At 46.3% G+C, this 18,756-nt stretch overlaps 1 protein-coding gene across 3 annotated transcripts; it reads right to left on the reverse strand.

Annotated features, from left to right (window-relative positions):
* Positions 1-992: 992 nt before the first annotated feature.
* On the reverse strand, positions 993-18,117 carry nectin3b (nectin cell adhesion molecule 3b). Of its 3 annotated transcripts, XM_088280148.1 has the most exons (9): positions 17,913-18,117; positions 13,812-13,982; positions 13,155-13,502; positions 12,766-13,065; positions 12,187-12,304; positions 11,789-11,940; positions 3,622-3,766; positions 2,189-2,291; positions 993-2,092 (listed from the first exon to the last, which is right to left on the reverse strand). In XM_088280148.1, exons 1-9 carry the CDS (start codon positions 17,989-17,991, stop codon positions 1,934-1,936), a joined length of 1,575 nt encoding a protein of 524 aa, XP_088136274.1. In that variant the 5' UTR covers positions 17,992-18,117; the 3' UTR covers positions 993-1,933. The 3 variants fall into 3 exon arrangements, with proteins under 3 accessions (XP_088136274.1, XP_088136272.1, XP_088136273.1); XM_088280146.1 differs by lacking the exons at positions 993-2,092; positions 2,189-2,291; positions 3,622-3,766 and adding an exon at positions 6,636-9,561 and having other exon boundaries at positions 17,913-18,114; XM_088280147.1 differs by lacking the exons at positions 993-2,092; positions 2,189-2,291; positions 3,622-3,766; positions 13,812-13,982 and adding an exon at positions 6,636-9,561 and having other exon boundaries at positions 17,913-18,110.
* Between the last annotated feature and the right edge of the window lie 639 nt (positions 18,118-18,756).

Raw genomic sequence — 18,756 nt, forward strand, 5'->3', positions numbered from 1 at the left:
CAGAATGATGCACACTAAAAAACAGCATCAACTTGTAATTTTTCTCTTCAGCAAACTTGCATTATTGATGAATTGTTAACGTTCTGCAAAAGTATGCTCGTATAACACTGATGACCCCATACTGTACTAAAACTAACAGTCTTAAGGAGCTAATGGATCAGCCAGAATGTAAGGAGTTTTTTTGTTTTGGGGAAAGCACACACCCTTTTTATACAAGGCATTTATGAAGAATAAAATGAAAACATACCATCAGAGATTCGTTCTTTTTACCTTTGATTCCTGGCTGGTGTTCTTCTTTCTGTAATAAAAAGCAACAAAAAAAAAAGAGTCATATTTGATTTGATTCATTCTGATTTAAATTGTCCATTTTATTTTCTGTACAGTTGCACTGATTAAAATAAATAAATAAATAATAAAAACAAACTTGTGACCTCCAAATAGGAAAGTAAACAAAAAAAACTGACCTGGCGAGTGGTATCTGTTGTAGTTCTTCATGCGCCCACTGGATGTCGCTGTTGGAAAGTGTCAGTATGGATAATGGGGCGAGGCTCGGTGTTGCTTTGACAAATCGGTTGCAAAGTGGACTCACGAATGGATGCTGACGGTCACAGTCAAGTTTAGTATGGTTGCAACGTCATTAGAAAAAGTGCCAGTAGACTCCTCAGACAGTCACAAAGTCTTCTACCTCTATATCCGCGATGTTCCCACGCTTAGCAACTCACGACTGTCACACACAGAGGGTGGAATGTGACTGTCACCTTGAAATTAAATCTCAGCAAACCTTCTCCATAGTTCAACAATTTCTCAGATGACGAGAGACTTCGTTTCTTGTTTCTGGGCAGAACTTTCACCGCTTGGAACAGCTTACACAAAGCAAACAACAACAACAAACAGGAGAGGACAAAAGTAAGGCCAGTGGGCCACATTGGGCCCACTGCACAGTGAGGGTTACGATTACAAGCAGCCCCAAATTGTCACGCTAAAGAGACATGTTGATTGTTTATGTCACACTTTATTTATGCGCATTAACATTAGAGATCCAACTATTTCTACACAAGCAATTAAAAAAGTACATTGTCCATAATATGTCTCCTTACAAAATATTCCAGTAGCTGTAAAAGGCAGTGGTTGTAATATTTTTAATTATAAGGTGTAATTTGCTGTCTGACAAAAGAAAATAGCAAACATAAGCACAGATGGTCTCAATGGACCTCGGCAGTTGTGATGTGTTTTGCTCCGATGACACGCTTCAGGACACTGTTGTCATGATGACATGAGAATGAAAAGCAATGATCGTCTTGAGACGCCTCCATTCAAATTAGGAGCATTTGTATGTGCGCAGACTTGCCACACATGCCGATCATGAGCGGACATTGGCACTTTTGCTTAGCTAAGCTAACAAATGGAGCATACGGTGACACTGTGGCAAATATCAAAATTATGTAAGTAATTGACGAGTCCACTTCCAAAATGGAACGGCCGTATTTAATACGTCAGACGTCAAAAATCGATTGTCACTTCTAATTATCAGCAGTTGTAAAGAAAAGGACGTCAATAGGCAGCAAAATGCTGTAAAATGAACTTAAGGTGCATGTTCTTAAAAGTGAAGTGAAAGCAAAAGTCAAGTGCAATTTGGACCTCCACTTGTCTAAAAAGGTTGAAGGCAAAATGGCCGCCCTGAGATGGATACAAAGGGGTGCGTTAGTCTTCGGAATTCTTATTCCACAAACCGGTGTTGAGACTGGTGGGGGCACATGCGACCTATTTCCGCAAAGATTTTGGACTTGATTTGCGATTTTGACGCTCTACAAGAAGGCGAGTTCGACCTCCGATGCTTCCAGATGTTTCCTCGTCTGGCTCGGTAGACAGACGCAAGCTGCTCAAAGCTTGACGGCGTTCAAAGCGAGCGGCGGCGGCCTGACGTGGCGTCACATCACACGTAGTGTTCGCGGTGGTTGATGTACACTCGCTCCGACCCGCTCTGATGACAAACCCACTCCAGGCGGGACGGCTGCGAGGGGCTTCGTCTCCCCGCCGCCGGGGCGGGGCGCCTCTCGGTGGCCTCGTACCTCTGCTCGGCGGCTCTGCGGCTCTGCAGGTGGACGTCCGCCAGCGTGTGGGGAAAGCGCCATCATTAACGTCACGGTGAGGAGGAGGAGGAGGGGGGGGTGTTGGGGGGGGGCTTTACCTGACACAGCCAGGCCACCTGGGATGCATGGACACCCAAAGGAACAGCAGGCGCTCGCTCAGAGTACGGCGGAGGAGGTTTGTGTGTCGGAGGAAGGTCAATCCTTCAGAGGATTTCATAAAAACATAAATGTCAATCACAAGGAAAGAATGCCGCATTTGGAAAGTCGTGACAATCATTAAATGTTTGGCTAATTATTATAAGACTTCCAAGTTTCATGATTTCATGACGACGGCGTGATTCTGATGAGGACGCCAAATGCACTTTGTCGTAAAAATTGACACGAAATGCTTTTCGCTTTCAAGATTCCGGTGGATGCTGCGCTCGACATCTTTTTTTTTTTTCCACTCTTGTGTGAGATGGAGGAGGGTGGCGAGGCCTGCCCCTGCGGTCCCAACGGGACAGTCAGCCACAGTCACGCTTAAGATGCTAACTTGGTTACAGCCTTGCAGGATGCACGGCTCTGCAGTGTCACCGGGCCGATGCACACCTTCCACCTTCAACTGCTTTTGGTAGACAAAAACAGCGCTGGAGGAATATGGAGGATTGTTACGAACGCTAAAATTCGCAGTTAGTTGAAAGTGGAAGTCAAGTCAAAATATTTGGGCGCACTTATTAGTCGAAACGGGGCAATCCGATTAATAGTGCGTTAGTGGAATATGAATTCAAGAAGCAAACTTTTTATCCGTCTCCGCGGCGACCATTTTGGCTCGCACTGCCACTTGCTGTCATCTTAAAATGACATCGCCATGGTTACGGGCTCAGGTGACGACCAATCACGGCTCTTTTGTTTTCTGGGTTTGGTCATGTGATGTTCGCAAAGCGGAGCCCTTCAGCACGGTGATGTCATCTTCAGTCGACAGCGAGCGGCAGTACAAGACAAAATGGTCGCCCTCTGAGACCTAAAACAGGTGCAATTTACGGCTTGATTCATATTCGACAAACTGAATAGTAAGCAAATGAGTTAAAAAAAAAAAAAAAACTGACTCCAGAGTGACAAAACTATCCACTCTTGATTTATTTAGCCGTCACTTTTTGCTACTTTTTGTACCCAAGTACGCGAGGGCACATTAACGAGGATGAATGAGGAGAATCAACCTGTGACCTTGCACAGGCGTTCCGGTCTGCAAGTTACAAGTTAGAGCGGCGGCGAGGACATTAATATGAAACTGAAACTTAATTCATCAAAACAAGTCCTCGAGCACTTCAAGCCAGCCTCAGGGTTGAGTGTTTTGAACATGAGAACATGCGAACAAAATAAAATGCGGGTTTGGGTGGGTGAAGGGGGGGGGGCGGGGCTATCAGTTCATACGGTTCTTTGGCACACCAACGGTGCAAGAGAATCCGCTGACAGGCCGGAGCCAAAGCTCAAGGGGAATCATTTTTCATCAGTCATTTGATTTTTCCAGTTGAGTCAGATTTCTTTGACTTACACTTTGTCCGAAAAGGCCGCCGGCGGGGCCTTGCGGGCCGTGACTAGGACGATGATGAAGACGGCGATGAGGAAGAGAGCGAGGACCGCGCCGATCGCCGCCCCGGCCACGGCGATGGAGTTTGACCTTTCGGCCTGAGACTGTTCTGGGACGAGAGAGACACTTTGTGTGGTCACAAGAGCAGCCTTCACATGAGGACAAGATGACGCTCTAACCTTCTGCAAATGAGCAGAAAACACCTGAGATGAAAATTCATGGATGTCGTACAAAGTCACAATTGGGTCTTGGTCCAAAAGACATTTTTTTCATATCCTCAACCACAAAGCTCAAATCAGCAGCAGGCCGTGAACAGTACATATATATTTTTTTTTTTTTTTTAATATTTTGTTAACAATGGTTAACTTTGTCCATACAAATACAATTTTCGTCTCTTGCTAAGTGAATGCACATGTACAATTAAATACGGCATTTCAGGTTTTCGCCTGGCCCCCCAATACCGTATTTTCTGGACTAGAAGCTGCTACTTTTTTTCCTCGATTTGGAACCACACGGCTAATGCAACAGTGAAGTTTTTCTGTGTATTTTTCTTTTCACCACTAGGGGCGCTCTAAAGTTTAGAAAATACACAAAATCTTGATTTTTTTTTTTCTCTTGGGTCTGTTGTGTTTTAATGAGCAAAGTTGTTGCCGTGGCACTGTTTTAACAATCTGTTGATGTACCTTTAATGTGCATTCACAGAACAAAATCGTTCTGTACATGCAGTAAACAACTTTTTGAAAATGTAGAAAACTGCGGCTTATAGACGGGTGTGGTTGGGATATTTTTATTTATTTATTTTTTGTTTATTTATTTCTTTTAAATTTCACCGGTGCGCCTTATAGCCCAGAAAATGCGGTACCTTCTTACGGCACAATGAACAAAACGCATGGACCACTCGAGTGCAAATAAGTTGATGAAAATGTCATTTCTTGCATTTATGACCCTTCCAGCGTGTTTGAGCACGTTTTGCTCACCTCCATCACCCCCCCCCCCCCGCCTTCATTGGGTGCGAGGATCTTAAATACTGTTGTAATGTCTGCGGAATTAGCTTTGTTAGACCATATGCTCGCATACACGCCACGCCACCCGCCCCCCGAAGGGATTACGGCTTAACAGCGATTAAAATGCATTCATGTCACAGGCCGGCCTTTCTGTGTACAACGGGGACAACGACACACACAGCCCACAAGGCCGACGGAGGACAAAAGGTGACAGGAGGAGAAGTACACGTGCAAGGGTCAATTACAGTTGATTTAGCTGTGGAGGTGAGGGAGGGGGGGGGGGGATCAATAATGTGCTGCAATGAATCTTAAATACCACTTCCATCATGACGCATGCGGACAAGTGTGGACTTTTGGAGCTTGCTCATCCCCACGTGCCCTTCATCTCGTCCTCCACACCCGCCGCCATAGACGCCTCGCCCCGACGGCGGCTGAACTACGACACGGGCCGCGCCGCTCGATCGGAGCGCCGTTAAAAATGCAGCTCGTCAACCTTCCCGCCGTAATGCACCATGACGCCGTAGAAGAAGAAGAGCAGCAGCAGCTGCCGTCCGGGTCAAAAGGTCATTCATTTATCTGAATCAAAAAGACTTTTTTTTTTTTTATCTTGGTTTTGAATATGCAACGATGATCATTATTGCACTCAATTAGGATATACTTTTGTGTTTTTCTTTTTTTTTTTTTTAATACAATGCTAGGACGTTTATCCTTGGCGGGTCATGGGGAGGCCAAGGACCCTTGCGCCTCAATGCTCTGCCAGTGTCCTTATAGTTTGTGTTTAACGTGTGGGATTTTCAACTTCAAGTAAAAAAAAAAAAAAAAAAAAAAATTAGCATTTGTTGGGTTACGTCATCAAGTTGGGCCACACAAACGGAGTTCTCTCCAAATTTTCCTCTTTGCTCAATAGATACAGAGTGGCAGTCAAGGTTTGACATCAAAGCTTGGCGATGTCAGGCAAGCAGACCATGAAGAGAAACGAGGGAGCAGGTGATGACAGGACAGTTACCCCCACCCCACCCCACCCATCCACAGCGACAGGGTCAAGGGTCACACTCCAGCCCGGCGGGAGCAGATGCTGCTGTCGTTAGCGGGGAAGTGTCGCCATTTCAACCCCATATTGTCATTTAGTCTTTCCCAGCTCAAAAATGGCGACCATTTGATCCCACCCAACTCAGAGAAGAGTCAGCTCTCCTTCGTCAGGCGTGGAAAGTAACCTTGGAAACGGGGCCGTTTCAATCAAAGATCTTGTCGACGAGTACGTCAAAAGTTGAACATCGTGATTCTTGAAATGAGTCACTGGTGTGCGCTCACCACCGCGTTTCAAGGTCAAGAGTGCAGAGAAACGCAAGAATGTCAAGGTCAAACCCAAGTGATGAGCGACGTCATGCGGCAGAGGGTTAACGGGACATTCCCGGTGTCCGCTTGTCACGGCATCGTGCGGGCCCGGCCTTCCCCCGACCGTCCCTCCCCTTCCCCTCCAGATTTTGTGGCCAGGTAACAGGAAGAGAAGCAGCCCCAGATGAGCTTGTTGCCATGGGGACAGTCAATGGGCTGGAGAGTGGGACTCGGGGCCAGACAAACACTCAGCGTTTCATTTTACCAGCTGCTAGACAGTAGGGGAGAGACACAGGGGGTGAACTCACAAAAGGAGCAAGAGAAGGTGCACGGGGCCTTTTCATGCTGAATCCAAAAGGAAAAGAAAAAACAAAATCGGACACTGGAAATCCAAATTACAAATGGCCGTATTCCACTTGACACCAAGTGTAATCCCAGCTCATTCCGAGACCGACACGGTAACGAAGATGAAGCGAGGAAGCATTACATCATCGGCAGCGTCCCAGATGTGCATACTGGATCTGAAGGAGCGGGGAGGGCTGACGAGAGCGGAGGGGTGGGTGGTCTTATGCAGCATTCGGGAGCCAGAGATGATGTCATTTATTGAAGCACAAAGAGCCGAAGACGAGTCAAAAGAACTCACATGTGCTAAGGTGCTTTATTGAGACAAAGTATCTGGAAAAAGAACAACAAATCAAATGCTTCACTGACATAAATATAGATTTCTTTCCATTAACTTACATTCCTGTTGAATACTGGAGATATATGTATATACAAAGAGAAAAGAAAAAAAAAAAAAGGTGCTGATCCAATGTAAACTAAGCACAGTGTTTATTTACTGCGGTTCGACCTGTGAACTCATTTCCAACAAAAGTTTGTGTTTTAGTGCCTACAGCGGGTTTGCAATACGCCGTCACGTGGAAGGTGAATATATGGCACTGAGAACAGTACAACAGTAATGGCACCGAGCCCAAATCGGGAAAAAAAAAAACCTACAAATATGGAAACAAACATCTAAGGCACTAGTTCAATTTTCAAGGTGTCTCGTCTCATCACTCAAGCAAACTGGATGAATACGGGTACGAGGGCTGCAAAAAAAAAAAACAATTAAATAAAAAAAAAAAATTAAATCGATTGGTGAAGTTTCCGCCTTAGTGCATAGAAGCAAAAAAAAAAAGGGGGGGGGGGGGATTAGGCAGCCATGCTTCCTGTTACCTGCACGGATGTTTGCCTGGACACCGTGGCGGCCACGATGCTTATTTTGTCAGCCAACCATGAAAACGTCAGCACTCAATCATTGCAGCGCACAAGATGGCGGCAGTTTGGGGATTGTAACAACAAACGTTGCCTGAGGAACGATTTCATATCTTCACCAATTCAATAAAAAACAACAAACACAAAAAAAAAAAAAACGGGTTGACGAGTACTACCTTGGCAGCAGTGGCCTCAAAAGATGGCACTCTTTAGACTGTACAAACACTGGAGGTAAACGCGATAATATGGCCGTGACGACTTGAATTTTTCTTTTTTTTTTTTTTCCCCATGTGTCTCCAGCATTTCACATTCGAAACGACATGATTTGCACGGGCCAAAATGTCACGACGACAATGGCTGCCTAATCACAGCACCACAGTCACATCGGGACGAGTAAGAACATCGATTGAACTAACGAGCGACTACCGTTAAAGTGGCTAACGTGTCTTTCGGTTTCAAGCTACAGGACCCTGTGATAAGATAATATATGCTACGACTTCATTGTCAACTAGTCTCTTCTACACATCATTGTCTTATTTTCTACACACAAGCAAATATTTGGCCTCGGAGCAAATATCGGAAAGATGACAACAGCTACCGATTAGAAACACTACTGTGCAAGGAGGTGCACGTGCCAAAATACTTAACATCTCAGAGAGCTCCGGACATTCGATGCAAATAAAACAAACGTGGTGACCAAAACCAATCGCGGCGTGTGCGTCGAAACAAAAGATTCCAATCATAACCGCATTGGCATGCAAACCACCCGACGGTTCAAACTCAGATTTGTCTGGATGTCAACAAAAAAAAATCATACCTGCGACAATCTGAGGAGAAACGAAAAAAACACACACACACAGACGAGCTTTTAAAATCACACTGCTACAGATTAGTAGCGGCAGTGCCACTGCTGTGTCACCTAATACTGCACTCGGGTCCGTGTTGGCGGCCATGTTCCCAACTACCGCCCCCCCCCCCCCCCCCAGTGGACAGATTGGCCGCGTGCCAGAGTGCAAACGGTCCAACACAGCTATCGTCATGTCGAGGCGGGCGTCGTAAACTCAAAGAGGACCCAACTCAAGAGGTTAACTAAAGGACCACGGCAGGCCCGTTCATCACATTTCCAAACGGAGACTTGATGTCTGCTGGTGGCAGTGACCTGGCTTCCCTTTCGCAACTTCCCAAAGCGCAACAGTCGGGGAGGGTCCATCCCGGACGATTAACTCAAGTTAGCAGAGCCTCCGATTCACAGACAAAAATGTTGAGACTATGGCAAAAGGCAGTGCAATTATTTGGACCAGTAACCATCTGAAATCGCAAGAGATGGATCGCGACGTGTACATCAGATTCCGGCCAGCGCCCTTTTCATCTCAGTGTAGCGCATTCAGAGGTCACAGGTCTGTGAAGCGAGTCACTATGTGCAAATGAGAAAGCAAGGCCACCGGGGCTTCCTCACCTGACAGCATTCGTGACTGAACAGAAATGGGCGGTCCACAGAGCGCACAGCCACAATGAGGCTCATTCGTACCACGAGCCCGTCAAGTGTCTTCCAGGGTGCAAATGTATTCGAGGGAGAGAAGTCAAGCGTTCCTAATTTAGTAAAGTGGTGATCAGGACGCGAGCGGGGGAGCGGGTCAAACGTACCACTCCCTGCGCGAGATGACCGAGCCGTCTTTGTGAGAGACGTAATCGCCCTCCGGGCCGCTATCGTAGCAGTTGTTTGGCACGTAGGGGGAGCCGTTCCTCGTAGGTTTGGGAGAGTGCGTGTATCGGGGCCTCCTGGGCTGCTGCTGCGGACTACAATAGTCGGTTTGTCCCTGCGGGGGATTCGGCTGGTTGCTGTGGTGACCGCCCTCCCTCATGGCCCGCGTGTAGCCGTTAGACGGGTATTCATCGCCGTTGTAGCTGCAGTGGCGCTTGAGCTCGCGGCCGCCCCACTCCTCTCTGTCGTGGTCCTGACGGCGGTGGGAGCCGCCGCCGCCGCCGCCGCCGCCGGCTTTGGCGGCTTGGAGCTCGTGCTGCCTGCCGGGGGCTTTGTGGAGATCGCTGGGGCCCGGGTACTGTTTGGCGTAGTAGACCCCGTGCAAGGTCTGGTGTTTCCGCAGGTAGCACACGCCGGCCAGACACAGCAGCAGTAGCAGGAACAAGGCCCCGCCCACTGCCCCACCCACTACGGTGCCCAGGTTACTCTCCGGTAGCGCTTGCAGAGTGGGAGAGCTGAGATGAACGTGGCGCTTATCGTCCACTAGGGTGGAGGAGGAAGAACCCGAGAGGACAGGAGCAGTAATGGTGGAAGGCATGGTGGGAGGATCTAATGGGGAGTAGAAGGGGGCGGGGTCAGGGGGCGGGGTGAAGACACAGACAAGCACAATGTCAGTGCAACTACATTGGACTACAGCAGTGATTCCCAACCACTGCGCCACGGCACAGCGGGACGTGAGAGTTCAGGTGTGGTGCGGGAAATGATCCAAATTCTTTGACTTTCACAAAATAGCGTTTCTTCGTTCATTTGTCAGTGATTTAGTCACAGGCAAAAACAATTGAAATCTTTTACATTTGATGGTAGGTTTTCTGCAAGTAAATCGACTTTTTGTTCAATTGAACCAATTGTAAGTAAATTGAGATGAGATCATTAAGTCAGTAGATTTTTTTTTCTTTTTCTTTTTGCTGGTGTGGAGAATTTTTTTTTCCTCAAGTAAAATGTGCCTTGGCTCAATCGAGGTTGGGAAACGCTGGACTACAGTAGGGATTGGTTGACAAAACTATTGCACACACTAAACTACAGTCAGCATTCTCAAGGTGTGTATAAACCTGGTTTTAATTATTGTTAAAAACCCTGCAAAGTGAAAATAAATGTCTTAAACTTGACGCGCTACAGTTAATCCTTGAAAATTGTGAAAAATCTCAATTTTTTACGACACTTTCAGGCGGTGAAAGTCCAACAATTTCTTTAGAACACGGCATTGTGATTAATATTACGTTTGTGGAAGATGAATGGGGGAGCAAAAGCCGCCCAGTTCTATCCATCACAGGGGGCGGCCATTTTGCCACTTGAGCGAGCTAACTGCATGTCATCATTGCAGTGCCGATGCAAACCATTTATGGATGCATTTCGTAACAAATCTCAGGCACTCACTTCACAGGGTCTTTAAAGCAGGAGATTAGATGTAATGCTTGGACATGTTGTAGAGGTTACATAGTGATGACAACTGAAAGAAGGATTACAAAAAGCAGCACCGGCGGGCAAAAGATTTCTCGTTCTGTCGCTTTCTGACCAGAAGTTGAGAAATCTCAACGTATTGGACACGTTCCAAAACGAGTGGGCGGTTTTCAGTGCTTGACAAATTTTAGTTTTGCTTTTAAATCATCCTAGAGATGTTTGTTCCTACTTTTTAGACAACTATTGCACAGGCTCACAAGAACATTCAGAAAGGAAGTCACCATTTTCCACACACACACACTCGAGATTTTATGTTTGATGCCAGCACAAACCGACGAATCGCTAGCGATTGCACGCGTGGCACTGCTCCACATTTTTAGCACATTTGCAGCATTGCTGTAGCCGTTTGCACTCTGAGCTCATGTTGGCTCCAAAACCGTTTGACCGTAATGTTTACACGTTCATACGATTTTCCGCTAAATTCACATACGCTGAGGTCATAGTTAACAGTAATAGGCAAGAGCAAAATTCACAGCGCTGACAACAGTAAGGCACTGCCCTGACATCTTGCAACGTGAATAGAGCAAGCGTAAAATGATCCGAATGTGGCACCACAAAACCAAAGAGATTTAAAAGAAAAACAAAAAAAAAAGAGAGAGAAAGAAAGATGGAATAACTCGAGTCATGAAAACAGACGACAAGCCAAAGTGGTGCCAGACGAGATCAGAGACGAACATGCGTCCCATTGGTTAAAACCACAAACTCGGAGGTCTTCTTGTCATCGTGATGTGGATGAATGGAACACATTCAAAGAAGGTGGTCAATTCATGTGCGAGCCCACTGACACACACAGCCGGCGTAAAGTAAAGCAACACACGTAATCTCGTGAACGCCGGCGCTGACCCTCGCGTAAGAAAATGGAATGCGCATGATAAATAATGGAGAAGAGTCGAAAAGAACGAGTTAAAGTTTCATGAAAGGGAGGACATCATCCCAGTCAGGCTGGAGACTTTTGCCTCTTCCGGTGTGACACACACCCACACACACACACACACACGCGTGCATTTCAAGGCCGTGCTAAGAAGAGAAAACGCAAAAAAAGGGCTGGCCTTTACACGTTACTCATAATGTGAACATTTGAGGTGTTAAATCATCAGCGAGCAATTATGGGTCAAGTATTCAAAGTCCCCATACATGCCGGTGAATGTGAATGCGCTGCGAGGCAGCCAGCAGCTGGCACACGCAGGACACGAGTGAGGCAGAGTCGCATTTCAGCGACAGGAAAAAGGACAGCGTCCCGCAAAGCAATACGCTCCACGATGCGTGCGGCGTGGCATGCATTGTGCTCGCTAAGGCAAATGTGTTGCCGTGCGCTCACCTTGTATGAGAATGCGAACGTCCCGACTGCGGAGGTTGATGTCATTGGCGACCTCGCACCTGTACACGCCCGAGTCGTTTCTCTGGAGAGGGCGCAGGAAAAGTAGCGTGCTGTTCAGGATTTCGACGCCGTCTGGCATCTCGCCGTCCAGCCTGGCGCAAAAAAAAAAAAAAAAAAAAAAAAAGGCGGAAAGTACTGATGTGAAATGGACTTTGGTGCTCCAAATATTTTATGGCTAAATGGCAAGTTCAGCAAACATCCCTCAGAAAACGCATGAACATTTTTGCTGGATTTATTTGTAAAGCTGGCGGAACAAAAGCTCCAAGCAAACGATTACTAGATGACATCTTTGGAAAGGTAGTGGTGAGGCTAAGACAGGGTCCCTACGAAATACACACCTGATCCATCTGAAGTGATGAGCTGGTGGGTTTGCATTAGCTTTGCACGTCATTTGAACATTGTCCCGACCCACAAACCAGTCTCCGTCGTATCCCAACACAGAAATGTCAGGAGCAACTGCGGCAAAGAAACAAAGTTGATGAGCAGAGACACAAACATCGTGACAAAGTCACACCGAATGTTGCGGGCAAACAAATGCGTCCACTCATTTTTACTAGTGATAGAGCGGACGATTATCGGGGCCGATATTTGGCATTTTGCCAAGAATTGGCATCGGCCTCTTTTTTTTTTTTTTTTTTCATCTTTCAAGGCTGATAAATTAAAAGCTGGTTTATTTTGGCTCGCAGCAGCACACTTCTCTCTCTGCTGTGCTGGTGACCCTGCCTGCAGAAGCACCATCTGATTGGTTCCTTGGGTGGCAGCCAATCCGCAGTAAGCTGCCTGTTTGCTTTTTCACCTCGAGTCACAAGCGCTAATAAAATCGGTATCGGCCCTGAAAAAAGCATTTCGGTCTATCGCTTGTTTTTACCCGGCGCCATTTCAGGTACAAACATCAGCCCATATATAGATTCACCTACATTGCACGTTAAGCTGGTAGGGGACCCGGAAGTCGTTGAGCAGAGCCGGGTGGCGGACAACGCAGGTGAGCGTGTGGCCCTGGATGTGACGGGTGGGCGGCCAAAGGTAGCGCACTTGCGTGGTGGTGGTTCCGTTGACGTCGTCGAAAAGCTGAACTTCCGACTGGCCGAAAAGGTTGGACTCCCAGGACACCTCGGCAGGTGGGCGGGCACGCTCGGCGATGCACGTGGCCACCACCGTCTCGTTGCTGCCGTCTATCAGCGCCGTGGAGCCGGCAGACACGTAGACCTTCGGCTCCACTTACGATTCGGAGAAGGAGCGCGAGTGATGACGAGGCATCGCAAAGAAAACGACGTTGGATTTATGTACATGGGCGGTAAATGCTTACCGAGCACACTGACCGTCGTGGAGGCTTGAGTGTTCCCGAGTGGGAACGTCGCCACCTTACAGGTGTACATGCCCATGTCGGCAAAGCCCACATTCTCCAGTACGATGGTGGCGTCGTGGGATGAGGGCGAGCGGAAATACAAGCGATGGATGAACTCGGGCGAGATGGAGATGCCGTAGCGCGGGTTGTACACGGCCACTGTGACCGAGCCGGAAGGCAAACGCCGCTCCCAAGAGCTCTGAGTGAGGGTGAGATTGGTGGCCACGTCCACCCGGCACTCTAACGTCAGGTTCTTCCCCAGCACGGCGCTCACACTGGCGGGCACGACCACCTGGCTGGCCAGCATCTCTGCCATACACAAACAAATAAAAGGAAAAGATTGTCCCAAATGCAGAAAACAGCACGCACACACAAACTGCCTATGTGGAAGATATTTCGAGCCATCTAAGAGGGCGGCCATTTTGTCTCTTCTGAAACGTGATTGGTCGTCACCTGAGCAACTGGGATGTCATTATCAGGTTGACAGAAGTGACAAAATGGCCGCCCCTGAGATGGCTAAAAACGGGGGTGACTTTTGTTGCTCAAATCGTATTCCACAAATGTAACGTCATATTTAACCTAGAGAAGGCGCGTAGAAAATATTATTAAATAACTAACCAGCTAGGAAAGATGGCAAAATTGTGCTTTCATTTAAGCAAAAATGTTTCTTCCACTTCTCAAATAGTACATCCTTTATTATTTTTTCCAACACTGAAAAATCTGCGCATCGACTGCGGTGAACAAAATAATCCAGCGGCCTGGGATGAAAAGGTATTTGCCGCCGCCAGCCTAAGAAAGAGAAACAATATAGGTCATATTAGGACTTTTGCTCAAACTACATGGAGGAATATTTATGGCGTCGCTTCTAATGTTTCCAAGCTCCGAGCGGTGTGACATTTGCGGTGATAAGACGGGATTCAAAGCGTGATAGCATCGCAGCAGGCGTCAAGCATTTAAACAAATAAAACACAGACGACAGTGGGAGCGTTCATTTGATGAATCCGTTTAATCTGCAGCTTCCCTCCACCCAGACGGAGCGCATGAAAGCGGCCCGTCTCGGCATGTCCTCTTTTCCAACAAACTCGTGGTCCTTCTGTCACAATCCAGCCACCGCTCAAAAGCCCCAAACTCATATTTTTAAAGAAAGGCAAAAAAGGGATAAGACAGGATCCCAGTGAAGGCGGCGGAGGCGAGGGTACATGTGGAAATGAAGATGACATCACCGCTCAGAGAGCGAGAGAGAGAAAAAAAAAAAGGAAAAGTGCGAGGAAAGACGACCGAGAGGGATGCTGTCGTCAAGATTCCAGTTAAGAGAAACCAGACGGATGACGTCACGGCTTTCCGAAAGAACATTGAAAAATGTGTCCCTAAACCTTGGACTACATCACTAATTGCAACAAACTGCCAGCGTGGAAAACATCACGACTAATCAAAACCTGCTGTGCTGCTCGGCAACGCGTTCCAAAAACAGTATTCCATTGTTGATTTGCCAAAATCAGCGCCATCTCCGGCCAAATTCCCTCTTGAAAAAGAGCGCGTCCTCAAATTTTCGGTGGAGTACCGAGCGACCGCGTCAACTCGCTATCAAGCCATTATTTGATTTCGCTCTTTTGCACAATCGCTGTAAGCTCACCTCCACGGAAAGCCGAGCCATCTTGAACGCGGCAATGTTGCTTCACTTAGCGGCGCTAATTAGTTGCCTGAAACGAGGCATTGGCAATTTCACACCGTCAGCCGCACACAACGCTGACATTCAATACTAAGTAGATCACGACACATGCTCCGAGGCAGTAATTCACTTGGAAACCTCTGGCAGTAATCAAATTGTACATGTGCAAACAGATGAGATTTTCACTTGAAGGCCTCGGAGGCAAATATTACCAATTGGCAAGCGTCCTGGAAAAGAAGAATTATGTCAGGCTAAGACCTCCGAAGAAATATTACGGACTTCTCACAGCACAGTCCGCCGCCGCCGCTCGATGCAGCCCAAAAAGTGCTTAAAATGTCTCGTGAATTTGTCCCAAGAGACACATGACACCGTTTGAGGCAAAGTAACGTCTGCCGCATGAATCAAACTTTGAAAGCCCAGGTAGCACTTTCTCAACCTCCAATTTGGTTCCAACATTTATCAAAAACTGAGTCAAACATAACAGCGTTTTTTTGGAAGTATATGGAGCCATAAACTCCACATTCGTCCATTTACGACCGATTCAAACGTCCGCTACAAGGTGCTAAAGAAACGATCCGCCAAGTTGACTCCCGGTGGGCACTTCTCTGCTGCTCAAATCAAGCGTAAAACTGATTTCTCGCCTTGCCGTTTCAATACAAGCACAATAAAAAAAAAAAAAAAAAAAAAAGTTAAGACAGCAAAGAGCTCAGTACAAGGGAAGCAAGCAGCGTTTCTCCACTTGTGAATATGTAATGACGGGCGGTATAGCGACTGTGTTCAATTTTTTAGTGGTGACATGACAACCTTACATAAGCGTGCCCTCGTTTTTCTCCGACTGAGAGTAAAAAGCGACAAGAATAGGGGCAAAGTATTTGATGATATATGCAGCCTAGCGTGACTTAAGAGGAAGCATGTACTTGGGGTGCAAGCAGGCAGGGGCGTCTCAAAAAGAAGATTTTTGGGGTGCAAATGGACCACAATGTGTCCCCTTCACACCCTGTTAAAGAAAAAAAAAAAAACTGATTGTAGATATCCTCGCATCAAGGACACACTGCTCCGCAGGGACTGTCTGACGCTGGTTCTCGCTTTCGACAATAAAACCGTCACACGTACCACTTTCAGATGGGCGACGAATAATTAACATAAAGCATGCTTGTAGAAAAGCTTTAGGGTGCTCTTCCAGGGATTCCCTGGGTCCATACTGGAAATGAAGTGACTTAAAGAAACAAAAAAGAAAAAAGAAAACAAAGATAGTAGTCGCCTTTCATGTGGTTTGATGTCAAAGACACGAGGGGTGGGCTCGTGCGATTCATATCGTTCGTAACCCGAAGGTTCCCGACAGGGAAGGCATTGGCAGTTACTTCAAGTTAGTCCATCAAGCATGTGTAAGTGGCAGCAAGGATATAAATATGGATGTCTTGGCAGAGGCCGGGGAGTTTTGCTTAAAGTGGGAATCAGAGCAGAAAATAGACTCGCATTAGGTGAGATAACGGCGTTAGCTTCTTATGAGCAACACTTACTTGATTGCTCCGTTAAGTTGTTGGTGGGGTAGTGGGGGTGGTGTTTGTGTTTGGCAATGTAGCCGCGCACCACAATAATGCTTTCATTGTTTTGGGTGCTTGCTTGTTCTCCACACTCTGGCGACCACGCACACTCTGCGCCGAGCGAGGTGGAAGAGGAGATGGCCAAAGGCCGGCAAGAATCTGCACGGTGGTTGTCGATGTAAGGAAAGCCAGGCTCACCATTTGCCCAGCAATATGCGGAGCGGGATAAGGGCTGGCACACACACACGAGAGATCCGACCCTAAAATGAAACGATTTCACCGTATCGAGATTTATGTTGTAAAGATGTCTAGAATATCGAATCTTCAGCCCCAGACATTAAGACAGCTAAACACTTTTAAATAAAAAATAAAATAAAATGCTCCTTATCAGTCAGTACAAGTAAAAAGTTTGATCTAACTTGTAAAAAGTGTACAATGAGCCACCTTGATGTCACAAGTGCAGTCTTAGCAAAACTCGTCAGTAGAAAAATCAGTTAACTCGTTCTAAACAATGAAGCAAAGTATACCATACAAATCCAATTGGTGCTCCAAACGATCGTGATTGGCCGATTTCCTTGGAAGAGTATGTGATCGGCATATGTCGATCAATGCCTTTCAATGCCGGTCATTAAAAAAAAAAGATCACCCGCAGCTCATATTTTGCAGCCTGCAGCCAACACTATAACACTAGACATAGCTCTGGGTACACAACCAAAAAAAATGAGGTTGTGGTCAAGATCTGGCCCCCAGGCCTTGAGTTTGACACCGGTGGTCAAGTGGAAGGGGATTGAATTGTTCTGCGCTGTGCTTCTACATGGCTGGCATAGAGAAATAAACAAATTGATTACATTATTTGTGGTGAATAGATAACTTTCGGACCAATTTAGTGAAATTGGATAATATCCCAGGCACATCTGATATTCATCGCGATCACTACTCTAAGTTGTACATTACACCTACATGTGATACCTGAAAATGTTTCACTTGTTACCCATTTATCTTCCGATGGCAAAACAAAATGTTTTCAGTTTCCTGCAAAATAAAAAAAACGGGAATCAATGTCCCAATACTTTTGAAAGAGGGAGTGATAGAAACATGCTACTTTGTTCAGGCGTTAATATGGCTGCCATTGAACCAGCAGGGTAGCGGTATGTACAATTTCATTGCATCTGTTCCTCGGCGGTTCCTATGGAGTGTCACTATGGAAGCTCCAGGTCGGAGCACGAGCAAACGTGGTGGCACTAGCTGGAAACACCCCGAAGCGGCGAGGCAAGTCAACTTGAAGCCAAGTTTTTCTCGGAGCTATTTCTTTCCGAGCCACCTGCTAAAATTGCAATAGTAAAGAAATATACATATAGATATTCACAAATAATAATAATAAAAAAACGCACTTTCAGTCCACGAGTGGAACTATATTGAAAAACTTGCTAGCCGAACGTGCCTGACAGTTGATTCATCAAAAACTTATCTTTTTTTAAGACACAAAACGAATCAAATCCCACTCACCTGTGATATGCAACAAAAGGTGAAACAACGCGACGGTGCCATGGCGTCCGAGGTAAGTTCGGTAAGAAAAAGATGGCATTTTTTTTCTTTTTGTTTCCTTTGATTTTTAATCAAAGCGACAAATACTTGCAAGAGGACGCGGCAGCTGCGAGCCAATTTGATGGTATGTACTGAGTGCACAGAGAAAGCTCCTCAGCAACAACTCAGAGTGCATGTGGACCGTACCATCTGCGCCAAATACAGCAGGGGGGAACGTAAACTCACCTGCCTATGAAGTCAATGAGATTTAACCGTGCGTCCAAAGCAAAACTTACCCTCGGAGGAGCAAACCATTAGGAGTCACATTACGTAATCTCTTTTGAAAACCCAATATCAATTGATTAATCAAGTCACTTTAATCGTTTCTGTCTCCGCACACGCCGAGCTTAACTAAATATGTCGTCACCTTTGCCAAATGCAAAACTTAACCCGTCTAATACTTTCAACAGTCGCCCGTTTTCAGATGTCAATGTTTGAATTGTTTTTAACTTATTTTTAGTTTTAACCTGTGTGAGTTTTTTTGTTTAGTGTTTTTTTAGTTTCTCATTGCCCTCCTGGGGGTTAAGATGAGGGGATGTTGTTAATATGTGTCAACTGTGGGCACGTGAAGCCCTTCGAAACGTGATTAGGGCTATCAATAAATTTGACTCGACCTGTGTACATGTTTATTTATTTATTTATGTGAGCTTTATGGCCTATTTGAAGAGAAACTAACTACCATAGACTGTATGAATTTTAAAATCGGATATATACCACAGTTCTAGATTTAATTATTTACACACGTGCGCGCGCACACGCAGAATAC

Source organism: Idiotropiscis lumnitzeri, chromosome 17, assembly GCF_059441095.1.
Source record: "Idiotropiscis lumnitzeri isolate Australia: NSW breed Sydney's pygmy pipehorse chromosome 17, RoL_Ilum_1.0, whole genome shotgun sequence".
Taxonomy (NCBI): Eukaryota; Metazoa; Chordata; class Actinopteri; order Syngnathiformes; family Syngnathidae; genus Idiotropiscis; species Idiotropiscis lumnitzeri.

What these genes read in the sequence shown, in the direction of transcription:
- nectin3b (XM_088280146.1), bottom strand. Translation starts at nt 17,991, where the DNA reads ATGCCATCTTTTTCTTACCGAACTTACCTCGGACGCCATGGCACCGTC. An exon ending in CTACCAGCTTAACGTGCAAT is followed by an intron (nt 12,305 to 12,765) that starts GTAGGTGAATCT and finishes TCTTTGCCGCAG; the next exon opens with TTGCTCCTGACATTTCTGTG. An exon ending in CGTTCGCATTCTCATACAAG is followed by an intron (nt 9,562 to 11,788) that starts GTGAGCGCACGG and finishes ACTCCCCATTAG; the next exon opens with ATCCTCCCACCATGCCTTCC.